Genomic DNA, 26,458 nt, shown 5'->3' with positions numbered 1-26,458 from the left:
TTGAATCTACGCCAGCATTTTCTTATCCAATCTTGGAACTAGTAACAACCCATGCTTTCGGTCTTATGTCTCCATATCTTCTGAAATCTCTGTCCATCAAACCCTCATGGCAATATTTTTCAAAATAAATCTTATATCACTCCCCTAGTTGAAAAACAAACAAACCACAAAAAAAAAAAAACCCTACTGTGGCTTCCTATTTCTTCTACTGCAAAATTTGAGCAATAGCAAACGTTAATTCATATTTGTTCACACAGAATTTTTTAAAAATTAATTTGAATGCCTCCAATTCACTACAGTCCTCACCTCTTCCTGCTGTTTATACCCACTTGCTTCACTCATTTCTGTGTAGCCTGCCTGACTCCTGGAGGCATTTAGTTTTCAAGTTCTACCCTGTAGGATAAAGTTTACATTCTTTACCATGGCAAACAAGAGGAGAGATGCTCAAAAAAATTAACAATCAGCATTGTCTTACTGCCCTTACTGCTGGCGGGGGGGGGGGGGGGGGGGGGGGGGTCCCTAAAGGCCTCCAGCTGGGTGTCAACTCTTTAATTGCTGAAGTACTAGCTATGAGGAGGTCTGGGAGGTGAAACAGGACAGTGGGAGGGGTCTCAGATCAATGGCTATTTATCAACCAGCTTGGAAGTATTTCAATATTTGCACAACCTTTTGTCCTAACTGAATGTCCAGCTGTGTGTGAGCTGTGCCCACTAATACGGCCCCACAGTGGGAACTCAGCCGTTCCTCACCACTCCTCACTCTGAAGTTCTATTTACCCATAACACTAACACACTAAGCATTTTCCAAAGTGACTGTGCTCTTTCCTGACCTCTGTTTGCTCTGCCCAAGGTGCCTTCTCTTCCTACCCTGCCTGGTAAATACTTACTTATTCTTTAAAATGAAACTATTATGTCAACTCTTTATCTATAATCAAAGGTGTGGCCTCAGAGTGCTTTGAATGTGCCTTTATGATATAAGGTTTTACTTGTTGTGATAATTATCGGTCAATCTTTCTCTTCCAATGGACTCTGAGACCATAAGTGCTGGGACTGTGTTTATACTTTATAGCTCCAGAACCCACACAGGGTAGGGACACTGTAAAAGTTTGTTGAATGAATGAATGAAAATTACTAATGAAAAATTTTAAAGCTAAGTAGCCCTAATTCCTTTGTTTTTCTTCATCTGTAAAGTAGATGACCTCTAACAGTTCCTTTCCACGTTAAAACCCAAGAATTTACCAGTGTGGGGCAAAAAGCATTTTAATACTGAGGCTGGATGTAGTATTCAGCAGTAAGTCACCTTTTCAGGGACTGGTTCTTTACTTTTGCCAATAACCATTGTCAGATGATCTCAGAGTGATTGGAAAGAGACCAAATCTCAGTCTATATATGAAAGGTTGTCCAGTTGTTATATTCCAAAATAGTAAGACAAAAGGGCACCTACAACTAGAATCTGAAAAATTACCAAGTTAGCAACACTAGAGAACTTTCATTTTATATTAAAGCAGTCTGAAGCCGAAAGGGCTAAGAGCTGGCAGAGTAACCATGGAGATACCTTTGCTGCATAGGTAAATTTCAACTTAATTGCTGGAACATGCCAAGTGTAATACCAGTTATATACCTGGTATCCTTGTTTTCTAAGTGGTAAGAAAGCCCCCAAAACTAAGTTGATTCTGGTGCTCTAATAAAATTTTTTTAATAAAAAATAAAATAAAACCACATAAGAAAGAAAGAAGATGGTCTAGGTCCCTGGATTAGAAGAGAAAATACATATACAGTCTGTGGTAGCTGAGAGGGCTCATTATTTGAATTAAAATAGTTGATGAATTTTCATTAGTATGAGAAGTATAAAACAAAACAACAAAAAACGTGTATATGTGTGTTTAACATACAAGCTCCTACCACAAAGATGACCAGGGCCTCTCAAAATACTCAGAATAAACTAGCAATCTGATAAAGAATTAGTTAACAACTGATAAATAAAGATGAAAGGAGAGCCACCGATAAATTCCTAGGGGCTGTATTTCTTTAAATTTCGTTTTAATTAGAATTACATTTTAATTATAAAAGTGTTCAATTAAGGTCATTTCAAACACAGGAAATGACTAAACAGTAAACATTAAAGAGATTTGCTTATGCATGGGGAAAAACTATCAAATTCCTGAGCCACATGCTTTCTCACATATTTTGATCATCCTGACCAAGGGTAATTGTGAACAGAAAAGAAGTGTGCCATCCCCAGAACAATAGTGCTCATGGTCTTTTAAAGGTTGTTAGGTAGTCTTTCTGAACTCACTTCCTATCTGATGACAGATGCTTGGCTGGAAGAAGAGAGTGATGACCTAAGAAGGAAACCAGCTTCTAGGAGCTAGGCCTTAAAAATCTATGTTATTTTGGTGAAATCTCAAGTGGAAGCCTGTAAGCATGTGTGGTTTTGAAAGGATTATCAGCTCCTGGAGAGAGTCAGATACATTCTGAGAGAAAAGAAAATCTCTCCAATGATATGGCCCCCAGGTAACCAAACCCCAAATCAAAATCTTATACAAGTTCATCTACTGAAGTGTGTTAATGTTTAGCATTTTTCAAAGAAGAAATCACTTTGGAAAACCTACTCTTCTCATTCTCTACCAAGAACTGTAGGGCAATCATAAGTAAAAGTCAAGAATACTGGGCTTATGTAAAGTGCCTTCTCGCAGCCATTAGTTAACTTCCTTGTGTCATCTATTAGATGTGGGTTATTTATTAGGGTTCCCTGGAGTAGTGATGAAGCTAATTAAGCCTATAATTTTTATGACAATTATCACGCCTTTAGGAGAAAGGCATTTTGCATTACCTAGCATGAACAAGAAGGCTTAGAAAGATGAATAATACATGGAGTCAAAATAAGAACTATAAAATGGGCTGCAAGCCATCTTTAACATGATTCCAAAGAGTCTACAGGTGTTTTCTGTTAAGAGCAAATTTGTTATGTGCGTAGGAAAATGTGCCATTGAGATGAAATATCTTTTGTAGCATTTGTCCAAAATGTGTTCTAAATGCTGGAATCTTAACAAATATAAAAATGGACTACTGAAGACTCTTGATGTTAGCAATATGGATATAATACAGCCATATTGTCAATGCTGAGGAATGGGCAATCCAATAGACCCTTCACCACTGGGCCTCAGGGGGGCAATTAGCATAAAGCAAAATATGAAACTGCCCTCTAATTGAAATATACTTTGGTCAGTAGACACTGAGAAAAATGAGTCAGTGTGAAAAAAATTAGCAATGGCTTTGGAATCACACAAAACAAGGCTTAGTGTTGGATCTTCCCTCAATTATGGCACAGCACGGGGCCAATCAGGTTACCTGGGTGCACCTAAATGTCTTGATCTGTAACATGGAGAACACTACCCCCCGCCTTGCAATTCACTATGGAAATTAGATCGCAGAATGTTTCTAAAGCACTTGGAACAGAGCCCAGTACATAACAGGCGCTCAATATCATTTATTCATTACTAAACTCAAATTTGTCACATTTTAAAAGGTAAAAGTATATTAAACTTACAATCTTTTCCCTGATGTGGTAAGACCTCAGAAAAAAGATACTATAATTATAACTAACATTTGCCAAACACTTCACAGCATGCAATGCTTTTTGACAACTTATATGAATTAAAAACTCATTGTGAAGAATATTAGCCTTCCTATTTCACAGTTGAAAAAACTGAGGCTCAGAAAGAGTAAGTGACTTGCCCCAGTGGTCATACCTATAATAAAGAGTGGGGCTGATATTCCAAATCTCCTTTGTTGAATTCCAAATTCTTGCTTTAACTGCTATTCCACATCCTCACAAAATGCCAACAAGACAGTGAAGACACTAGAAATAAAACATGTGGCACCCCTATGATCATAGAAGCACTATTTACAATAGCCAAGACATGGAAACAACCTAAATGTCCACAGAAACAACCTAAATGTCCATCGACAGATGAATGCATAAAGAAGATGTGGTACATATATACAATGAATACTACTCAGCCATAAAAAAAAAAAAAAAAAGAAATAATGCCATTTGCAGCAACATGGATGGAGCTAGACATTATCATACTAAGTAAGTCAGAAGAGAAAGACAAATACCATATGATATCACTCATATGTGGAATCTAAAATATGACACAAATGAACTTACCTATGAAACAGAAACAGACTCGCAGACATAGAGACAGACTTGTGGTTGCCAAGGGGATGGAGGCTGGGGGAGGGAAGGATTGGAGTTTGGGGTTAGTAGATGCAAACTATTATATATAGAATGGATAAACAACAAGATCCTACTGTATAGCACAGGGAGATCCTATATAGCACAGGATATATTCAATATCCTGTAATAAACCATAATGGCAGCCGCAAAGCACAGGGAGATCAGCTCGGTGCTTTGTGTCCACCTAGAGGAGTCAGATAGGGAGGGTGGGAGGGAGACGCAAGAGGGAGGGGATATGGGGATATGTGTATATGTATAGCTGATTCACTTTATTATACAGCAGAAACTAACACACCATTGTAAAGCAATTATACTCCAATAAAGATGTTAAAAAAAAAGAATATGAAAAAGAATGTATGCATATGTATGACTGACTGAATCACTTTGCTATACACCAGAAACTAACACAACATTGTAAATCAACTATACTTCAATAAAATAAAATTTTTTAAATGTAACGTATTTTCCTAATAAGTAGTCAACATGGTGTTCAAATCCAGGTTTGCAGGACTCCAGGGTCTATTCTCATCCTGTTTCCACTCCACCTTGGCTACCTATTCCACTAATGAAACTCTTCTAAAAATAAAAACTTCCGCAATATTCCAAAATAAGCATGAGAAAGTAAAAAAAAATTACACTTTTCCAAAGTAAGTGTAATAAAGTAAAAAAAATTCTAAACTACTATCTAAGTCAAGGAAGACTTCTTTTAACCTTTTTTTTTTTTTTTTTTATGGCTGTGTTGGGTCTTCGTTGCTGCTCATGGGCTTTCTTTAGTTGCAGTGAATGGGGGCTACTCTTTGTTGCGGTGCAGGGGCTTCTCATTGCGGTGGCTTCTCCTGTTGGAGAGCACGGGCTCTAGGCACACGGGCTTCAGTAGTTGTGGCTTGTGGGCTCTAGAGCGCAGGCTCAGTAGTTGTGGCACACACACTTAGTTGCTCTGCGGCATGTGGAATCTTCCCAGACCAGGGCTCGAACCCGTGTCCCCTGCATTGGCAGGCGGATTCTTAACCACTGCGCCACCAGGGAAGTCACCAGAAGGCATTTTAAAATCTATTTTTCAAACTCCATGCAACAGAAAGCTTTGTATATGAGCATGATGATCTCAAAAAGACTTGGGTTGACCCAACAAGAATTTTTAATTGCTCAAGGTTTTTGCCACTGTAACAATAACATCTTTTAAATATTCTCCAGGGGCTTCCCTGGTGGCACAGTGGTTGAAAATCCGCCTGCCAATGCAGGGCACACGGGTTCAAGCCCTGGTCTGGGGAGATCCCACATGCCGCGGAGCAATTAAGCCCATGCGCCACAACTACTGAGCCTGTGCTCTAGAGCCCGCGAGCCACAATTATTGAGCTCAGGTGCTGCAACTACTGAAGCTCGCACACCTAGAGCCTGTGCTCTGCAACAAGAGAAGCCACCGCAATGACAAGCCCACGCACCGCAACGAAGAGCAGCCCCCGCTCCCCGCAACTAGAGAAAGCCTGCGCGCAGCAACGAAGACCCAACACAGCCAAAAATAAATAAATAAAATAAATAAATTTTTTAAAAAGAGAAATGCCTTTATTAAAACAATAATAATTAAATATTCTCCAAATTTCATAAGCCCATTGAGTACTTTGGAGTATCTATTATATCCAAGGCAGAGATGTAAATATGCTTCACAAATACTCAGTGGTTATATAAACACATAAGTTCTTCAGCATTTCCAGAGGGACTATGTAATGTGGCTTTAATAATACAATTTTCTTAGTAGATTGTCACTGCTCTTGCCCAGAAACCCATTTTCAGACACACATATAATATTTTTATTGAAAATTTAAGAATGAATTATATTTGATTAATATTTACCTTTTTAAAGACCCAACCATAATGAGGAAGAATCTCATTTTGCATTATCCTAGCTAATGTGATCACAATTAACTCCCGACAAGAGTGTACCTGTGTTCCAAAGCCACTGGCACAGATCAACTGGCCCCAAATAAAGGAGATTCTGAAATCTCAAATAACATACACAGTACAAAGGAATGTAATTAGAAGGTAACATAACGAAATTGAGGAAGGCAAAATGCAGGCACAACTAACAGGAATTACTCTCAGACTATGAGATTTATCAGATTGTTGATTTTTGTCCCAAGAGATAGAAACATCATTTGTATCTCTTGAAAATGCACTAGGCTCAAAGATAAGGGAAAATTATGGAACTGAGGTAATTGCAGCCCTCTAGAGATAAATTAAGCAATACTGTAAATATCAGCAATCATTTAGTGTTTGTTAAATTTTTTCATTAATTATAGAAGTAATATCAGCTTTACGAAAATTTGTTTTAAAAAAGAGGGGAAGATAATGTATAAACCCTCCACCTTAACCCAACTCTCATTATTTTTGCATATTTCTTCTGTAATTTTTCTTTGTAATTTACATAGAATGGTAATCATAGTACATAGGAACCTAACAGTTCTCTTTTCTCCTATTTTTCATCTAGACTTCATCATCAAGGCCTACCCATTCTTTCATCTCTTGAATCTACCTGCCTTCTCCCACCTGCACAGGTAATACCCAAATCCAAGTCACCATTATTTCCCAGCTGAACCACTTCAACAGCCTCTTAAGTGACTCCTTGCATTCTCTCCTACCTGCCCCCCCACAAATCCCCCACAGGACTTAGAATGCTATGCATGGTTTGACTTCTTGTCTGTAACCACTCTCTATTTGCTATTTTTTAGCTTCTCACCACCTCCTTTCAGCATCTTACTTCACCAGGCTCCTCCCACTGGCTGAGAAAGCTCTCCTCCCTCTAGGCTTCCCTCCCCTCTCCCCTAAAGCCCATTCATCTCCTTTCAGGACTTAGCTTACATTTTGCTTTTCAGAATGCTTTGCTTGACAACCAACCCCCATAATCCAGACTCAATTTTATGTCTGGATTCTCTTCTAGTACTTCTTCCTTCTTCTTATTAACACATTGTAATTGTAGCTTATTAATAAATTATGTAATTATTTCTTTTAACAGCTGCCTTCCTCATTAAACTAGAAGCTACATGAAATCAGGTTGTGTGTTCATTTCTTCTTTACCCTGTTGTCAGCATACAGTCAATTGACTATCATAGAATAGGTAGTTTCGAATCAATAGTTTCGAATATCTAAATACACATACAAGACAGTATTATATCCTACTTCTTTCATTTAACATTTTAAGGCATTTTGCATATTTTTACAGGGTTTGTGTTTACCATTTTTAATGATTTAACATTTTAAAAACTAAATTTTCCATTAAAACCTGAATACCTTTTCCCAAATTCAAACCTATGAAAGCACTTATTTTTATAACAATATGCAATCTTTTACATCTCAAGAAAAAACTACCCAGTATTCTCCATCAGAATGAGAATACAGTTAAATTATATGAATTCAGACATCATAAATTTGACATTTATAAAAGCTTTGACAGTAGCTAGGGTAAAGCTTACTTCTGTATTTTCTATTAAAGTAAAAGTTAAAAGTAAACTGGCTAAACAAAATCACCATCATCGTCACCCTCATCATCAAAATATTTCAGGGGACTATTTAACCTTACAGCTCTTCTTATTTTTTTCATTAAGGGGTTAGGAGAAGGGCCGAACGGTTTTCTTTTCTAATCACGTCCCAGGTAATCCTCATGCCGCTGGCCCACTGACACACATCGAACAGCAAGGTTTTACTGAGGTATGATTTACAGGTCATAAAATTCACCTTTTCTGAACATACCCATTCTAATCATAAACAGTTCAAAATTTTTAGTAAATTTATCAAACTGTGCAACCATCATTATAACCCAGTGTCAGAACATTTTCATTACCCCAGTAAGATCTCTAATGACCATACACAGTTAATCCCCATTCCCACCTCCAGCCCCAGGCAACCACAAATCCACTTTCTGTCTTTATCATTTGTCTTTCCTGGGCATTCCATATAACTGGAATCATACAATGAAGAAAAAGATTATGAGAGACAGTGGAAATAACACTAAAATAGTTATGAGACACCATCAGCCAGTTCCACTTCTGCAACTATCTATGATCTTGGGAAAGATGTTTAATTCCCTAGACTCCCATTTCCTCACGTGCAAAATGATAGCATTGCACTTGGAAAGTTGTCAGTATTCCTTGCAGATAACATTCTAAATCAGCATCCTGGGGAGCTCCCCTTTGCCACCCTCCTTTCGACTTTGTACTACTGTTGACATCCAACACACATGAAATTCATTTTGCTTCAAACATAACTATGACACAGACATCACAAATTCAAGACTCTAGCAACCACATCAAGCATATACTACAGAAGGCACTCAAGAAGTATTTACTGAATTAAACTGAACTGAATTTGGTTGGCCTCCACTAATTAAGTTTGCTTAATCCTATAAAATCCAGGAATGGTTTTTATAAGTTTCAAACTATTTGCAAAATGTTCGATGAATAAGCTTTTTCCTGGAGACGATGTTCCTATCTTTTTCAGAATCTCAAAAGGCCCCCTTTATCCCCACTGTCATTTCTATAAATAGCACAGATTGGTGAGATCAGTCTGTCTCTGAAAGATACCCTGCCACCAACAATTAGGAGGGTCGAAAGGATGGTGGCAAAGGGGAGCTCCCCAGGATGCTGATTTAGAATGTTATCTGCAAGTTTTCATCTGGTTCCCACTATGTTTGTGATGAGGGAAATAGGAATCTTTCATCTAATGAGATTTTCATTTATAGCCAGAAAACCATTCCAGCACAAATGATTAATCCATTGCACATGTTTCTGCTAGGTCCTGGGACATGGCCTCACGTTCTTATTTATATTGGCCCCCTTCTGTCTATGAATGAACACATCAATATTCTCAAGTTGGAACTCTCAACCTAGATCAATGTTAACAAATGTTCAATATTTTTCCTTATGTTTTCCTTTCATTTGTTTATACAAGCTACAAACTAAGCAGGCAGTAATATTGTTCATTACTAAAACGACAACTGCTACACATTTTATCTCTTTCCTCAGTGGTTATCAAAACAAGGTCTCCTGGGGTCCTTGATGACTGGGCTCTTAGAATAGTAATGCTGATAACATGAGAATGTCAATACTTCTGTGTCTGGCAAACATTAATAATCAGATCCCCCTGGGATCCCATCAAAAGCAGCAGCCTTAATGGCATCTTTGTGGCTGCAAACATAAGCAGGTTAGGTGGGTGGTGCATGAGGTCTCAGGTCTGCCCAAAGTGGCCCCAATCAAAGAACACTTGCAAACATTCCTTTTACATTTCCCTTACCACTGGCAGGGAACTTCACGTAAGAAATGGGAATACTGTTTTCTAAGCATAATAATGGATTCAAACATTCTTAACTAATTCTACATACATATGTGACCTATTTTATAACATTATATATAGTTATACAGACTGTATCTATTCAGTTAAACCAAAATACTAGCTATATTTCTATGTTAAGCCCAAAATGCCTGTCTTTTCCTTTTTTCTTCTCTTTCTTTTTTAATCCTTCCAATTTCTCACTAAAAGATGTGAAAGTTTGCTTGCTGAGGAATAACAAATACCTCTGCGGTCTTGTGTTAGCACGGCTCAGTTCAACTAGGATTTACTACCATCACCCATAATGAATGGGATACTACTTTCTATTAGCAAAATACTAACATTTCATTCCAAAAAGCATACTAGTATAAATATGAGTCCTGCAATAGAGCAGCTAATGGAAAGGAAAATCCTCCAACTGATATAGAAAATGACGTTTCACACTGGTGTCCCATTTCTAAATAATCCCAAACAAAATACACATTTGGGGTTAGTTTCAGATTTGGGGGCGGGGGGATTCTAAATGGAACTCTTGCCCTAAAATGTTTTAAAACTAATACCAGTTAGGTCTTTGACTATAAAGCCTACCCATGGGAAAAACAAAAATTTGAAAGGACTCTGACATCTTTCCAACATAGAATGATGAGCTACGAAGTACATCTTTAATAAGCATTACTTGTTAAGGGGCAGAAGAATGATGGAGAGATTTGGGAAGATCAAAGACCAACTTAACAACAACAACAACAAAAGAAGCTTTCTGCTTAAGAGTCCCAGTAAGACACTGAGAGCTTCATGATACTTTCCATAATGTGCCTTATAATCCCATGATTTGTATTTTGCTTCAAGATAATTTAAAAAGAAACATTCAAAGAGTTAATGCCCTAACGGTAAGGTTTTCTCCATCACCCTCTCTCTCATCAAGTGGCCCACACCTTTATGGAATGACAACTATAAATTACCACTCTGTGGGCAATGCTCACTAGAGAAAAGCAAATAAGAAAAGCATTTTTAAGCAGATGGCAATTTCATTCTATAAAACTGACATTAATTTTTCCTAAGTATTAAGAACTGTTTTGAGAATCCAGAGTATAGAAACTAAGAAAATAAGATTCAAAATGTTTTTGGAATTCCTAAATTCACACATTTCAAATAGTACCTGTCACCTTATCATTAAACCTCAATCATAAAGCCTCGATAATATAAGCTTGCAATTATTATGAGAGATTTTGTGAATAAGGTATTTGCTCCTTTGAGTTTTAGAGGAATACAGACATTTTAATGGAACTGTATAACCACAGACACGCCCTTTCTTTTACCTTAATCTGTCAGACTAAGAAAAATGAGATTTTTAAACCTGTTACTCCAATAACTAGTTTAGAACTGATTACTCAAATAGCTAGCTAAGCACGTACTTGTAGACACCCACTTCAATGCAGAAACAGTGACCTGTGTTACTATTGTACACAAACAACAATCCTTTTCCTTGCTGCCCACTCATCAGCTCTTTTTTTTTTTTTAATTTAAGGCATGTGCCTCTTTAAAGTATAATGAACCTTGCTGACAACAGAAGCACAAAAACCCAGTATCCTCTGATAAATCTAACTCATAGCACTATGTATCTCTGGAAGATAGCACAGGGAGATCAACTGTTGTTATGATACCATTCTCTAGCACGTGCAGACCAACGTACGAGGTTTGAACTTACAAGTAATTTCCTCATCCATAAGTGAAAATGACATGTTCATCTCCAATACATCAAAATCCCTCAAAGCTACCCATAAAGTTGATGAGATAGTTTCACCAGCTCCAGCAAACGGACGTGTGATTAACACCCCCTCAGATCATCCTGGGGACCCATGCTGAAGGAGTGAAGAAAGAATTTCAATCCACCAAGCAATCAACACTTAGTGGGTGCTTCTACATAGACTATCAAGGTTTACTGAGGTCTACCCAGAACTCAGTCATAAGATTCCATACTATGGCGATTCCAAATACAAAAGGCTCAGAGTTTCTGCCAAAAATTGACTCCACACTATATATGTTTATATATATATATATATATATATATATATATATATATATATATATATATATATATATATACATACATAAATACACACACACACACACCCATATGTTATAGAGTCATTGGGAAGGTGAAAAATCATTAAGGGAATTCTCTGCAGCAATTTGTACTGTAGAGAGAGCTTCGGATTTGTTTTTATTAATATCCTAGCATCACAGAAGAAGCTCAAATGCTACAAGAAGAATCCGTTTCTAAGGTAACTCACTAGGCACCCTCATGTAAATAGCTCAGAAAATAGAGCTGCTCATATTCCGACTGTAAATGTGCCCAGATCCATCGAAGGACTTTTAGTATCTCCCCAACCTTCAATTTAATGTCTCCCATCTCCAGCAATCAGCTAGCTGTGTAACATGTTCATTTTCTGGGTCGAATTCTTGAGCAGTGGAAGATAACCCATCATCTAAGTTGCAAGAAAACAAACAGTAAAGGATGGTAAACTTAAAGGGACAGATCCATTCCCTCTTGAGCAAGGAAATGGAGACAATAGGGTATAATTTAGAAACAAATTGTCCTTGTTAATAATTGTTGAAGCTGGGTGATGGGCACATGGGGTTTCATTATACCATTCTCTCTCTATTTTCCTGTAAGTTTGAAATTTTCCATAATAAAAAGGTGATCTTTTTAAAATGAAGATCTCTTCCCAGCCTCCCTACCATAATACACGGAAGGAAACAAGAATTCAAACAAAGATGTTAAGTAAGCTCCTGTGATGGTTAATTTTATGTGTCAACTTGGCTGGGCCACAGTGCCCAAACATTACTCTGGATATCTCTGTGAGGGTGTTTCTTTATGGATGAGCTTAACAATTAAAACAGTGGACTTTGTGTAAAGCAGATTTCCTTCCATAATGTGGGTGGGCCAAATCCAATCAGTTGAAGATCTTAACAGAGAGTGACCTGCCCTGAGCAAGAAGGAAACCTGCCAGTAGATGACCTTCAGACTTCAACTGCAACATTAGCTTTTTCCTGGGTCTCCAGCCTATCAGCCCACCCTGCAGATTTGGGACTTGCCAGCCTCCATAATATAATAAGCTAATTCCTAAAAGACATAAAAAAACAGAACCAGTACAATGTATTTGTGTGTGTATCTCTCTCTACCCAGCAATGAGCAAGATGTGCTCAACCCTGTCTAAGGTCAATCTCTCCATCCTATCAGTTAGTCTTCATTTTAGGCCCTTATAGCATTTATAACAATCTATAATTTTTTTGCCACTTTACTTTCAGTTTTGTTGGTTTTTCTGTCATATCCAAAAGTGGAATTTCTGAGACAGTAGGGACTACACCTCTCTTTTTCATCATTTTATTTCCAGGACTTAGCACACTGGGTAGCATAACATAGATTCCTAATAAATAGTACTGAATGGATGAATGAATATTCTCAAACCAGTCATTTTCAACTGTGTTCTTTGGAATTTGTACCCATCAAACAGGGTTCAATCAGTCATACTTTGACAGGTTCACTGAGAGTATTCTCAATTATCTGTGTCTTAATCAAGTCACCGAAACAAGTAACTAGACACCACAATGAGATATACCAAGGCTTATCCTGATGTTCAAACTCCTACAGCTCCTTACAGCTTTTCATCTCATGTATTAGGTTGAACCATATGAAACTTCCAACCTACAGAAACAGTAATTTCAAAGAGTTCAACCTAATATAACACATACTTAGAGAAATACATAATGCAAATGAAAGCATTAAAATCAGAAGAGATCGGGCTTCCCTGGTGGCGCAGTGGTTGAGAGTCTGCCTGCCAATGCAGGGGACACGGGTTCGAGCCCTGGTCCAGGAGGATCCCACATGCCGCGGAGCAACTGGGCCCGTGAGCCACAACTACTGAGCCTGCGCGTCTGGAGCCCGTGCTCCGCAACAAGAGAGACCGCTATGGTGAGAGGCCCGCGCACCGCGATAAAGAGTGGCCCCCGCTCGCCGCAACTGGGGAGGGCCCTCACACAGAGGCGAAGACCCAACACAGCCAAAAATAAAAATAAATAAATAAATAAATAAATAATAAAATTTTAAAAAAAAATCAGAAGAGAAGATACTTTCAATTTAAACTGTTAACAAGTAGATTTACACTCTAGGTATCACCCTCCAAGTTGGGTCTTGTTTTGCTTAAGCCTCATTGGGGAAGGGTGACAAGAAGTAAAGAGGGGCTATTCCATTTATTCCACTATTTCAGGACAAAAAAAGTACAATGAGGGGGGATGGTGGGAGGGGTTAAAGATTTCAACTTTCTAAAGATAGTTAATTCATAACTCTAAAACAAATTATTTTACAATCTAAAAGTTTACAAATCGTATCAAAAGCATTTCAGTGGCATTTACAGGTTTTAATCATCCTATCAGAAAAAAAAAGGGGCTAGGGGAATAGCCTTTTTTTAATTCTAAAATATTTGATTCATTTAAAATTCATCTGAGCAGTCCAAGTGCAAAACCACCACACAGACCTGCAGGTGAAGAAAATTAGACTCTAGGTTCAGAAAATACAACATTAAAGACAGCAACCAAAACCTCCCAGAAAAAATGAATTGTATTGCTTTTATATTATCCTTTAAGACACCTTTTTCAGCCTATATTTAATTCATCAATCATACTAAACATGAAGTATAAAGAAGGTGACACTGGTTATTTACAACTGTAGGATGGGTACATGGCTAAATGTCCTTCTCAATCTTAAGGAGCCAAAAATAATAATAATAGTAATAATAATAATAAAAGCAACCATATCTGCTATCCAGTACTATATATATATATTTACATCTGTTTCAGATCCTGATTCATACCATTTTGTAAAATTTGTCATTGCTCTTTCTTATTTGGGCATAAAAGGAAAATGGAATATAGTCACAATCATTCAGAAAACCCTGGAAGTTACAAAGATGGGGCAGCCAAATTCTTCCATTTTGGTCCAATTCACTAAAAATTTGTGAAACTCAGAATCTTGAATATAAATTAGAGATGGTTGTAATTTGACAACTTTGAATAATCTTATAAAGTAGACACATTTCCTAAATAACTTTTCCTTATTTAAATCCCTGTGCAAAAGTAATCTGCTAATAGTGCCATGGTGTATATGGGGTGGTAGGGAGGGAAAGCATCATAAAGGAAAAAGCTTGTCTGCTGACCAAGGTAGAACTGAAATGAACCAGTCAGGGAGGGAAATAGGTGGGGAACCACACTGGATGGATACTTTGTGGGCAGAAGCAAAGGTGGATTGGGCCAGCATTAACACTGTTCAAGCGTTACCCTCCCCGACCTGAAAGGGGAAGTTAGCGATGAACCCACCCCTTCCATCAGTGGCACTCCACCCTGGCCACACCTTTAAATCACCTGGTATTCTTTTAGAAACTATACAGTTTGCCTTACCACTGTCACTCCCTATTCTGACATAATTCGTTGCAGTGGGATTGAGCACTGGTACTTTTTAAAAGCTTCCCAAGATTGAGATCCAGTGTAGTTCAACGGGGCTCACGTTTGGAAAGCACTCTGACTGCTGATTACAGTCTATACCATAAATATCTGACAAGCTTTTGTCATCTCTCTTTGAAAGAATCATTCTAACCCCAGACGGGGAGTGTGAAATACCCCTATTCAAGGAAAATGGAGAAAGAAGAATCTTGTATCCAATTCTTCATCAACTCTCCTAATTCGGAGTGACTGAACATCACTCCCAGGTGATGTTTCCACCTCCTCTCCCTCTATAATGGGCTGAATGGTGGTCCCCAAAAAGGTATGTCCATGTCCTAATCCCCAGAACCTGTGAATGGTGGAAGGGTATCTGCAGATGTGATTAAGGATCTTGAGAAGATCTTCCTGGATTATCAGGGTGAGACCTAAATCCAATGACAAGTGGCAGAGAGAGGACAGACACAGACAGGAGGGCAGCAATGTGAAGATGGAGGCAGAGATTGAAGTGATTCAGCCACAAGCCCAAGAATGCCGAGGGTGGTCGGCAGCCACCTGAAGCTGGGAGAGCGTGTGGACCCGCTGACATCTTGATTTCAGACTTCTGGTCTCCAGAACTATGTGGAAAATCAATTTATGTTCCTTTAAGACACGAAGTTTGTGGTAATTTGTATGGCAGCCACAGGAAACCGAACCATCCCCTAACCCTCCTTTCCCCTGATTTTCTCCCATCCCAGAAGTTCAAAAGCATGAAATAGTGACTTGAGTGGGGAAGATCAGGTGGGCAGAAAAGTAGTGCAGTTAAGACCTTGGCCTCTGACATTAGGCAGTTTTGGGATATGAGTCTCAGCTTTGCAGCTTAATAGTTTGGAAAAAAAATTCATCTCTCGAAGACTCAGTTGCCTCATCTATCACATGGAGATGATAATAGTATCTGCCTACTGAATTGTGTAGTAGGAAGGTTGTACTTGAACATATTCTGACCTAAATGCAGAACTGAAATAAAAAAGTATCTGACAACAGCAGCCATCATGGCCCAAGCAGAAGGAATTGGGCAGGTCAGAGCCCCAGCTGGACCAGAAGCTAAACATTCAGTTGTAGGTGAAGAGGTGGGAGTGGTCTTGAGGAGGAACCAGTCAGTTGGGCCTTTTAACCAACTGGTGGGGAGAAATGGTCACATGCGGACCACCTCACTCCCGAGCTCCAGCTGACACAGCTGACTGCTGAGCCCTGGCTGAGCACCAGCTCTTCCTAAATGTACAAAAGCTGTCGCCATGCTGTCTCACTGTGCTCTTGTCTCTCTCTGCCAACACACCCCCTCCCATGCTCTGTGTTGAGAAACTAAACTTCAGCTTGCCCCCTCAAAGTCATCTGGTCAGTTTCACTTGGGATAAGTAATCAGTTTGGGGGATTTGCACTCCCACCCCACACTCCTGCTCATCAGAGAGCAATGGGCATGGCTGTAAGCATACTTACCGTGGTGTGCCGTTCCTCCCTCCTGGCTCCCTGACCTCCAGAGGAGTCAGTCTCTGCCTCTACAGCCTTCCTCGGGAAGGGTCCAGACCTGCAGTACCTCTGGTGATCCTTCCAGGCAAGACAAGTACATAATCTGAAGACCCAGTGCAAAATGAAAATGGAAGGACCCTTGCTCAAAAACCATTAAGAATTTCAAGAAGGCAACAGCAGAGCACTAACCCAAGAGCAGGCCTCGGGTGGCGTAAACCTCTGTTACAGGCCCACCCTACCCCAAGGTGTGACAACTCGCTGGCAGGAGTGTTCCCTGGCAGCGCTCTTATTCCTCTGCTGTCTTCTCCCCACAGGGTCACGCAGAAACTTCTAAACCCCTGTGTGACATGAGCTGCTCACCTGAAGAACTGCTCAGGGAGTCTTTTCCAGATCTCTCTCCTCCCATTGCCACTAGCGTGTCCTACCCCTGCAGCCACAGTAGGGCCACACGAGACACGTATGAGGCCGTCTCCTGCCACCCTCTGGAAGGGGATGCACGTGGCGCTCTGCTTTCCACCTCTTCCTCAGGCCATGTTGGGCTCAGATCTTCTTACCACGACCACTGCGACCCCACCCCACATCTGCCACCCTTCTCAGGGTCCAGGCAACTCTCTAGGCCTCCAAATCTCTTTCCCTGTGGTCCTTCCAAGCCATGGACTGCCCTTTCCAGTGGTGGAAAGCCTTTCTTCTTCCCCTCCCTGCCTGGGAGGAAACACCCTCCTGTCACATCTTCCATCCTTTCTACCCTGTGCCTTTGAAAATGAAGCTCTTTGCTCCAACTTCTAAATGTTGCCTTTGATACATAAAGAAAGCTTTTGAGGGGGAAAAAAAAACAAAAAACAAAATTCTTCTCCCTCTTTCAAAGCTAAGCTTCTTTAAAAACTATGATTTCACCATGGGATTTTTATTCTTAATCAATTTTTTATCTCAATGCTGAACAATGGCTTCTTTGTGGCAAGTCATATCCACCCTTCCCCCAAAGCAATCACTACCAACAAACAACACAAGTACCTTGCATTAAGAGGTCAAATAATCCATGTAACAGACTTAGCAGCTGTATGGCCACAGTAAATCCTAAATAAATGATAGCCACTAATTATCATTATCTAATTATTATTATTGCCTTTGTTATTAGGAAGAAACTGTTTCAGTTTCTTTCTCCCCTTAACCTACATCCAGATAAAATGATATGTGTAAATTCTTTGAACTTTGAAAAAATAGCCGAAAAGGCAAGGTATTTTTGTGAGGTAAATTATTTGGCACAGTGGGTTCAGAAAATAAATTGTCACGCCTGCCTCTCTGATATTACCACACAAAAGAAAAGAATTATTCTATTCCTCAGAACCTCACATGTATATTAGATTATAATGATTAGGTTGCTGATATTCAGCCATTTTTTGATCTATTCAAATGGCAATTTCATATGGCTCAGTCTCAGAGTAGGATGGTCTAGTTGCTTTTAATCATTTTCATTAGGCCTCTTTCATTCATAGACTGAGACCCAGAGAAGAAATTGCTACGGTAACCCTAAGGATCAAACAGGATTGCACAATAGCAATTGGGAGAAGAACCTAGTTCAGACTTATCAATTTGCAAGTGAGGACTTAAGACCCAGAGAGGTGAGGTGAGCTTCCCAAAATATCACAGCCAATTAGTGGCAAAACTAAGCTCTGGTTGTCTTCACTGTGCTTCTTTCCACCACACCAGGCTGCCTTCCTCCCTTCTCTACATTTGTCAAAATATGTTAAGAACATCCCAACTTCACTGAGAAGTCAGGGCTCTGAGGATGATAATTAAGGCAAACATCAAAAGTTAGATAAAATCTGGGCTAAAAGCACATTTTTCAAAGACTCTTGATCAATGATAATTAAACTTCTAAAGGAGAAATGTCAAAATGAAGGTGTTTGCTTCTTAGACGTTATAATTTGTAGATTCTCCTGATTAAACTATTTTTAAACCTCCTTCATATGATCCCACTCTAAGTTTGAGACATGGATTTCAGTGTTTCTTGAGCTAACAGCTTCTGGCCCATGTTTTATTGTTATCGTTTCAACATTATCTTCAAACCTCAACTTATTTGCAAGTATAATTCATAATTGTCTCTAAATTACTCAGATAACATGTCAAACAAGACAAAAAGAAAAATACCTTAAATAGCTCTAACCTTAGTTCTTTGTACCCATTATAGTTTGAAAAGGAGAAAACCACCAACTTAAATCTCCCAATTTAAGTAATGAATACAATGTGTTCATGTGTGATGTCATTCCTAAAGCCACTATTGTGACTGGAATTTTGTTAATACTACACAGCTATGGTTAAAGTTCTATTAGGACTTTTATCATAGGCACCATGCTGGTACCTTTACAAAATTAATTCATTTAATCTAGATCAACCCTGTAAGGGATGTATTGATAACCCCAATGTACAGATAAGGAAACACATTTAGAACGGTTCCATAATTTGCCTTGGTCACACAACAAGTGACAGTCAGCTGCGGAAAGGAGAAAAGTAGAATCACTATGAACCCTACCTTCGTATCACCCCATGACCAAACAGAAGTCTATCATCCTGCTCACCTATGTCCCAGCTGAGACAGTAGTGGCTAAACCATTAGTAAGTCCCAGATTTCACATAACAAATTCCATTTTATTTTCAGAAGATGAGCCATATGTCCCAAGTGGAGTTCAAAAAATAAGGCCACTGCAACGGTAGCAATGCCAAATCAACTGCCGGAACTGCAATTTACACCCCTCCCATTATTCTCTCCTATGGTGATTTTAAAATACATCACACAGTCTTTGATCTGTTCCCTTAAAAAGTGGAACTTAATCCCCCTTCCCTTGAACATAGGCTGTACTTAGTAAATGACTAGAATGTGGTGGAAAGTGACACTGTATGTAGACTAGGTCATTTTTTAAAAAAACTGTGGCTTCCTCTTGCTCTCCTCTCTTAGATCATTCATTCTGGGGGAAGCCAGCTGCCATGTGATAAATACATTCAAGCAGCTCTGCAGAGGGTTCACACAGGAACTAAAGCCTTCTGCCATCCTGGAAGTGAGTCAATCAGCCCCAGTCAAGCCTTCAGATGACTGCAGCTGACATTGCAGCCTCATGAAAAACCCTAATCTGTAACCACCCAACTAAGCTAGTCCCATATTCATGAACTTCAGAAACTGTGAGATAATAAATATTTGGTGTGGGGTAATTTGTTAAAGCAATAGATAATTAATACACATTTATTCCAAAATTGTGCCTTTCCTTATATCCAAGCAAAAAAGTTAAAAGATGGCTACATAAGGTGCCATATCAATAAGGCAAATATTCTCCTTGGTCCAGGCTGGCTCACCCAGAATATGCTCAGGAGGTGGGATGACTAAGGGGTATTTTCCTCAAGGCCTTGCCCCGGCTCAGAAAAGTAATGTTAAGACTGTCCCTCCACCAGTTCCGTCATGCCCCACACATGGGGAATGGGAAAGGAGGGTAAGACTCAGACTGATTAAAAAAAAAAAAAAGCAAAGTTGTTACCTGTAAGATAAGAGCTCTGTCTTTAAATGTCCAGCTTCTGTGTGATGATAATCATTACTCTGTGATAACATCCTGTATCACAAAGTTCTACCCTTTAGCAATTGAAAATAGAATACGTCCTTTAAGAGCAGGAAGCCAATTATTTCTTTTAGTATGTTATTTTCCCCCATCAAACTGAAAGAAGTTAGTAACTGATGTAGTAGATTCAGTGAACTTAAAGAGTAAAAACCTCCTGTTGGAAAAGTGACTGTTGCCATATGAGGTGGGGAGTGGCCCTGAGCACTGAAAATCTCAAAAACAGCTAACTGAAGTGAAACACTGCAACATAATGTCAACACTCTTCCAACATAATGAGACCAAAACACATCAAGGCTCTTGTCAATAAAAATCCAGTTTTTTCCTTCAAGCATTAGTCAGAGGGAAACTCAACACAGACATCTAAAAAGCTAAGAAGATGGGAAGTGGTGGTCAGCCTTTTCCCATCTGCTCTCTGGACCCTGAAGAGAGCATTACTTTCCTAAAGCTAATGTATTCTTCAGTAATGCCCATTCATCATGTCCACCACAGCAGCTGCTAAACAGCTCATGTGTGATTTCTTAATGGGGTCCATCCTGAAAGAACAGTGACATTCTTTCCCTGACCCAAACCACAGCAAGATGCCAAGCTCAGGAGACTGTGAAGCATGATGCTTACCCAGTCCTTCATGGATCCCAGTCTTGTCTTTAGAGTGCTTTCTCTTCCCTTGTTGGTCCAGGCATGGAAGGCCTCCTGGGGTTTCGAAACACAGCTTCTTATTGATGAAGAGGAAGAGGACAACCAGAAGAACAAGAAAGACCCCAACTGCAGACAAGAAGCTGATGGCTTCAGGAGGGACTGGCAAGAGAACACAAAGGAAAAAATATCACCAAGTGAACCAACTTTTAGTTCTAACGACTGATCAAAGTTATTTGGAACCTTTACATTTATTAACTAGAGTGGCAGATACTCTACAAGTCCTGACCTGCTGGATCCCCAGAACTGTGTACAGGGGAAAGGAAAAGGACTATTGCCAGGTACATCCTGCTAGGCTGGTTCCTAGATGACAGACCTCCATACCTTTGCACACATGGCTTCTTCTACCTGGAATATAACTCCTCTGGCCCCTATCCTCGGCCTAATATTCAACTTCAAGCATGCAAGCTAATAGAGAGATATCAGTCAAATGGGTTGAGCTGGAAATGGTTAACCACTGTTATAAAAGCAAGTGTTACTCAGAGAGTGTCATGGACATATATACACTACCAAATGTAAAATAGATAGCTAGTGGGAAGCAGCCGCATAGCACAGGGAGATCAGCTCGGTGCTTTGTGACCACCTAGAGGGGTGGGATGGGGAGGGTGGGAGGGAGGGAGATGCAAGAGGGAAGAGATATGGGAACATATTGTATATGTATAACTGATTCACTTTGTTATAAAGCAGAAGCTAACACACCATTGTAAGGCAATTATACTTCAATAAAGATGTTTAAAAAAAAAAAGAATATAAAAAAAATAAATAAATAAATAAAAGCAAGTGTTTTAAAAATACAACTGCCTAAAGCTTAAAAAATAATCACCCGAGACAAAGTTTCAGACATACATCTATCAATATGAGCAATTGGAGGAAAGTCATTTCCTGGATACAGTTTTGCAAATTCATCTAAGCAATACATGACGATGATGATTATCCGTGGTGACAAGAAAATTCCTAATTTGTGCCATCCATATAATAAATTAGAATTATATTTTGACTGCTAATTTTTTGGAATTTTGGAAGATGAATTTCCATCTTCCTCCGTTCTCCCCTCATCAAAAAAAATCCTGAGTTTTAAAGGGCCCTGGTTAAGTGTTACCCAGTATGCTTTACAGAGTCCCAGCCATTGCGTTCAGCTATGAGGTACATATAACACATAGGCCAGAGCTCGTTCCGGGCTGAGGGAAGATTCCTCCAAGGAAATGACATTTGAGTTTAGACAATATTCCATAAACAAATCAAAAAATCAAGTTGTGTAAAGGAATCAATCACAAAGCAAGTGTCAGTAAGAGTTATTCAAGGCAGTTGGGTATATGCAAAAGCTTATGAAAATGAGTCTCCTAAGAGGAGCTTTAATCCTTGGGCAGGTTTAATATGTGAATTAATAATATGAAGGGATAATATTCACCTCATCCTACCATCCAGATAAACAGAGAAAGGATGAATCAAACCAGTCCCAACCCTATGAAAAGATAAAGAAAATAAATGGCATTGCCTCACTGAATTAAATCTGGTGGCAAGCCAGGGAAAGAACAAACAAACAAAAAATAGCAGGCAAGATAATAGCTTTGTAATCTGCAAAATGATAATAAGCGCCTGCTTATCAAAGTCAACATATATCGTGAAAAAAAAGTATGCAGATTGATTATTTCCTCGGCCACCAGAGGCAGCACAGGTAGCAGTGTTTACTGGTATGGATTCAACAGTCACACAGCCTGGGAGGAAATCACATTCTACCACTTACTATCTTTGTGGCCTTGGGCAAATTATTTAACCTCTCTGTGTTTCAGTTTCCTAAGCAATAAAAGGATATAATCAATATAACTACATTAAAGACGAAATGAGCTAACACAGGGAAAATAAGCTGTGTGGTACCTAGCACATACAGCCTTCTAAAACAGGAATAACCATCTTCCTCAATATCACCATTATCATCTTTACAGAGCTTTTAAAATACCCCGGAGTAGTCAAATATGAGATGGATGTGCTGCTTTGTACAAAGGCTGTGCTCCAGCACCCACTGCCTCCCTTTCATCAAAACAATTATCTCAGAGGGATGGGGAAGGGGTAAAGTAGGAGTTTGAGATTAGCAGATACAAACTACTGCAAATAAAATTGATAAACAACAAGGTCCTACTGTATAGCACAGAGAACTATATTCAATAGACTGTAATAAACCATAATGGAAGAAAATATGAAAAAGAATATGTATATATATATATATATATATATATATATATATATATATATATATATGTATAACTGGACCACTTTGCTGTACACCAGAAACTAACACAACATTGTAAATCAACTATACTTCAATTAAAAAAAAAAATTATCTCAGGAATTCCCTGGTGGTCCAGTGGTTAGGACTCCACCCTACCACTGCAGCGGGCACGGGTTCAATCTCTGATCGGGGAACTAAGATCCCGCAAGCTGTGCAGGGCGGCCAAAAAAAAATTCTCTCTACCTCCCCCCAATTCTTGTATTTTCAGCTACTTCCCTTAGTAGATACAACATCATGCTCACCTGCATGAAAAATGCACTAAGTATCTCCCATCCTTTAAAAGACCCTCCTCACCACCATATGTTCTCTTCATCCATAGTCTTCTCTTTCCCCCTTCACTACCAACCATCTTCAGAGTACCCTATACTTACCTCCACTTTCTTATTTCCAAAGCCTCTAGCTTTGAAATTCCTTTACAGATTCCCACTGATCTCCAGGTGCCCAGCCTTACCCCCTCAAATCCTTTCTCCACAAAGTAGCCAGAGCAATCCTTCTGAAATTAAGTCTGATTTGTTCAACTGCCCTCCTAAAGCCCTCTGCAGCGGGTTGAATTATGGCCCCCAAAAGAGATATCCACCCTGAATCTCAGAATGTGACCTCATTTAAAGGTCTTTGCAATGTAATTAGGATAGGATCTTCAGATGAAATTTTCCAGGATTAGGGTGGGCCCTAAATTCAATGAAAAGTATCCCTAAAAGACACTGAAAAGGAGAAGACACAGAGAGAAGAAAACCATGTGAAGACGGGAGCACAGACTGGAGTTGTGAAGCCACCAACTGAGGAATGCCAAGGGCTTCCAGCAGCCACCAGGAGCCAGGAGAAGGCCCTGGAAGAGATTCTCCCTCAGAGAATCCAGAGGAACCAACCCTGCCAACACCTTGATTATGGACTTCTGGTCTCCAAAACTGTGAGAGAATAAATTTGTTGTCTTAAGCTGTCAAGTGTGTGGTAATTTGTCATGGTAACCCTAGGAAACTAATTTACCCTCCAATGGCTTCCCATTACCCATAGGGCAAAACTTGAATTCCTTAACTTGGTTTACAAGGCCTTTTATGACCTAGCTGCTGATTCCAGCCTTTATCACTCATCACTCCCCAGCATCAAACTCTTTGTTGCCAGTATATTCATCTATTTCTGGTTCCCCAAACACAGCTTACCTCCAGACCTTTGGAGAAGCTATTTCAAACCCATGGGACAACTGCTCACCCTCTACTGTCTAACTCTGATACTGTACTTGCTCTGAAAGCCTTTCTTGTTCCTCTTGACCAGGATGGATGCTTCTACTATGTGTTCCCATCCACTGAGACCTCAATAGCTTTTTCAAGAGTTTTCAAGTGTTAAATTTTCAACTTCATATGAACATGGACTTTGCCTCAGTCACCCACTGTACTCTCAGCAGCTAGCATAGGATAGGCACTCAATACATATTTGATGCTTGAATAAATGTTGGACTCTTCTATGCTACAACATGTTGATAAATGAAAACTTCTGGAAAGAAAATATATACCTCAAGCGGGTCAGTAACACTAACAACACAGGATATGATTTACGTAAGATCCGGGCTTAGGTAAAAAAAGGGTTCATCTATCGTCCATAAGCAGAAACATTTGCACCTAATAATGCCATTCATTAAGGAAACTAAATCTTGATTTTTGAATAAGCTATATTTTTCCATTATAAAGCAACATGAGGCTTATTACATAAAATCTGCAAAATATAGAAAAAGATGAAGACAACCACCTAAGACTTTGGGTACTTTCTTCCAGTCATTTTGACTGTTGGGCAAATACTAAATTGTCTGTATTGATTTTACCTTTATTGACTTATAAAATATTTTTATTAAATAAAACATTTCTATTATTTTTACAGACTTAAAGAAAAAATAAATAATTCATGCATGTAGTAAAATATTTTGAAAATACTGGAAAATGTTTTTTAAAAAAAAGATCATGTTGAATCTCACCACCTATCACTGTTTTCTCTCACAATTTTTTTCTTAACTATTTTTACCATAATTGAGATACTATCTTACATGCTGATATTAATGCATTTAATATAAAAACATTCACAGATTCCAGATTGAAGACAATATAAAGAGATTCAATATAATCTCCAAAGACGCAAGAAAGAATGGGGGGAAGCCCTTGTGTTGTTCAAAATAACTCTGCTTTCTGTAGATGAAAATATTTTTGTTAGTAATAATTCTTGTAGCAGTGACTAAACTATGGGTGGGTATAAAATTCCTAGGTAGGTACCAATATTTTTTTCTCCTCAAAATTGCCTAGACATCACTCCATTACCTTTTAATCTTTAATGTTTCATGAATGAGTGTGATGCTGAAGTTTACTTTTTGTTATTGTATGGGCAACAGAATTTTTTGGTCTAGAATTTTTCCTTTTAACACAAAAAAATTGACAGAATGCGCCATTTTTGGGGATCTTCTGTTGATTTTTTTCCTGGAACCTAGTTTTTTCACCAACATATCCATGGCTTTTTTAAAGCTTGGAACAATTTTCTTCGATTATGTCTTCAGTAATTTCTTCTGTGCCAACTGTTCTTGTTTCTATCTTAAACTGGGGTACTATTTCTTCAGTTACCAATTTTTAGGTTTTTTTCTTCTGCATTCTAGCAGATCTTCTTAAATATGGCCTACACTTTTCACTCAACTAAAGAGGTGAAAGTGTGTTGTTAACTACTACACCCATTGTCACAACTGTAAACTGAATATCTGAGTCAGAGGCAGACAGTGGGGGAAGATAATGTCTTTTGAGTTGGATGGTGGAGAACACTAGGAATAAGTACAAATGTATCTAAAGCTGAGAGAAGACTTAGTTCAGCAAGTGTGGTTATTTCATCAGCGTTCATGTTCCTCTCAGAATGTATCAATTCTAATTTCATCTTTTTCTATGTATTTATGGGTACTTAGCTGGAAGTCTGAAGAGGTGCATGAGAGGCTGCTAGCCAAATGCTACGTTAAACTATAGGTTAGCGTATGTACTTTCTACATGAGTCGAGTATCATAGAAATGACTTAGAAGTTGGCAGTAACCCCAGATTTGTAAGAATTGCTTAACCAGGGTTGCACACAAACTGTCCTCTTTAAAAATGGTTTAAAATTACAAACATGACCTAGCAATTCCACGTCTAAGTATATATCCAAGAGAACTGAAAATACACATTCACACAAAAACCTGTGCATGAATGTTCAGAACATTATTCATAATAGCCAAAAAGTAGAAATAGCCCAAATGTCCATCAACTGATAAATAGATAAACAGAATGTGGTATATCCATACAATGGAATATTACTACACAGAATG

The 26,458-nt window shown here is 38.8% G+C and overlaps 1 protein-coding gene across 6 annotated transcripts in view; it reads right to left on the bottom strand.

Moving 5' to 3' along the window:
• Positions 1-26,458, bottom strand: part of SYT16 (synaptotagmin 16) — a 260,775-nt gene that overhangs the window by 130,116 nt on the left and 104,201 nt on the right. For all 6 annotated transcript variants that reach the window (XM_059914363.1, XM_059914366.1, XM_059914368.1 and 3 more), the window contains one exon: positions 20,775-20,954. In XM_059914363.1, coding sequence (XP_059770346.1) covers positions 20,775-20,954 — 180 coding nt within the window. The remainder of the gene's footprint in view (positions 1-20,774; positions 20,955-26,458) is intronic.

The sequence above is a fragment of the Balaenoptera ricei genome, chromosome 2, assembly GCF_028023285.1.
Source record: "Balaenoptera ricei isolate mBalRic1 chromosome 2, mBalRic1.hap2, whole genome shotgun sequence".
Lineage (NCBI taxonomy): Eukaryota > Metazoa > Chordata > Mammalia > Artiodactyla > Balaenopteridae > Balaenoptera > Balaenoptera ricei.
Note: the sequence above shows the minus strand (reverse complement) of the source record. Positions and strands in the feature narration are given on the sequence as shown.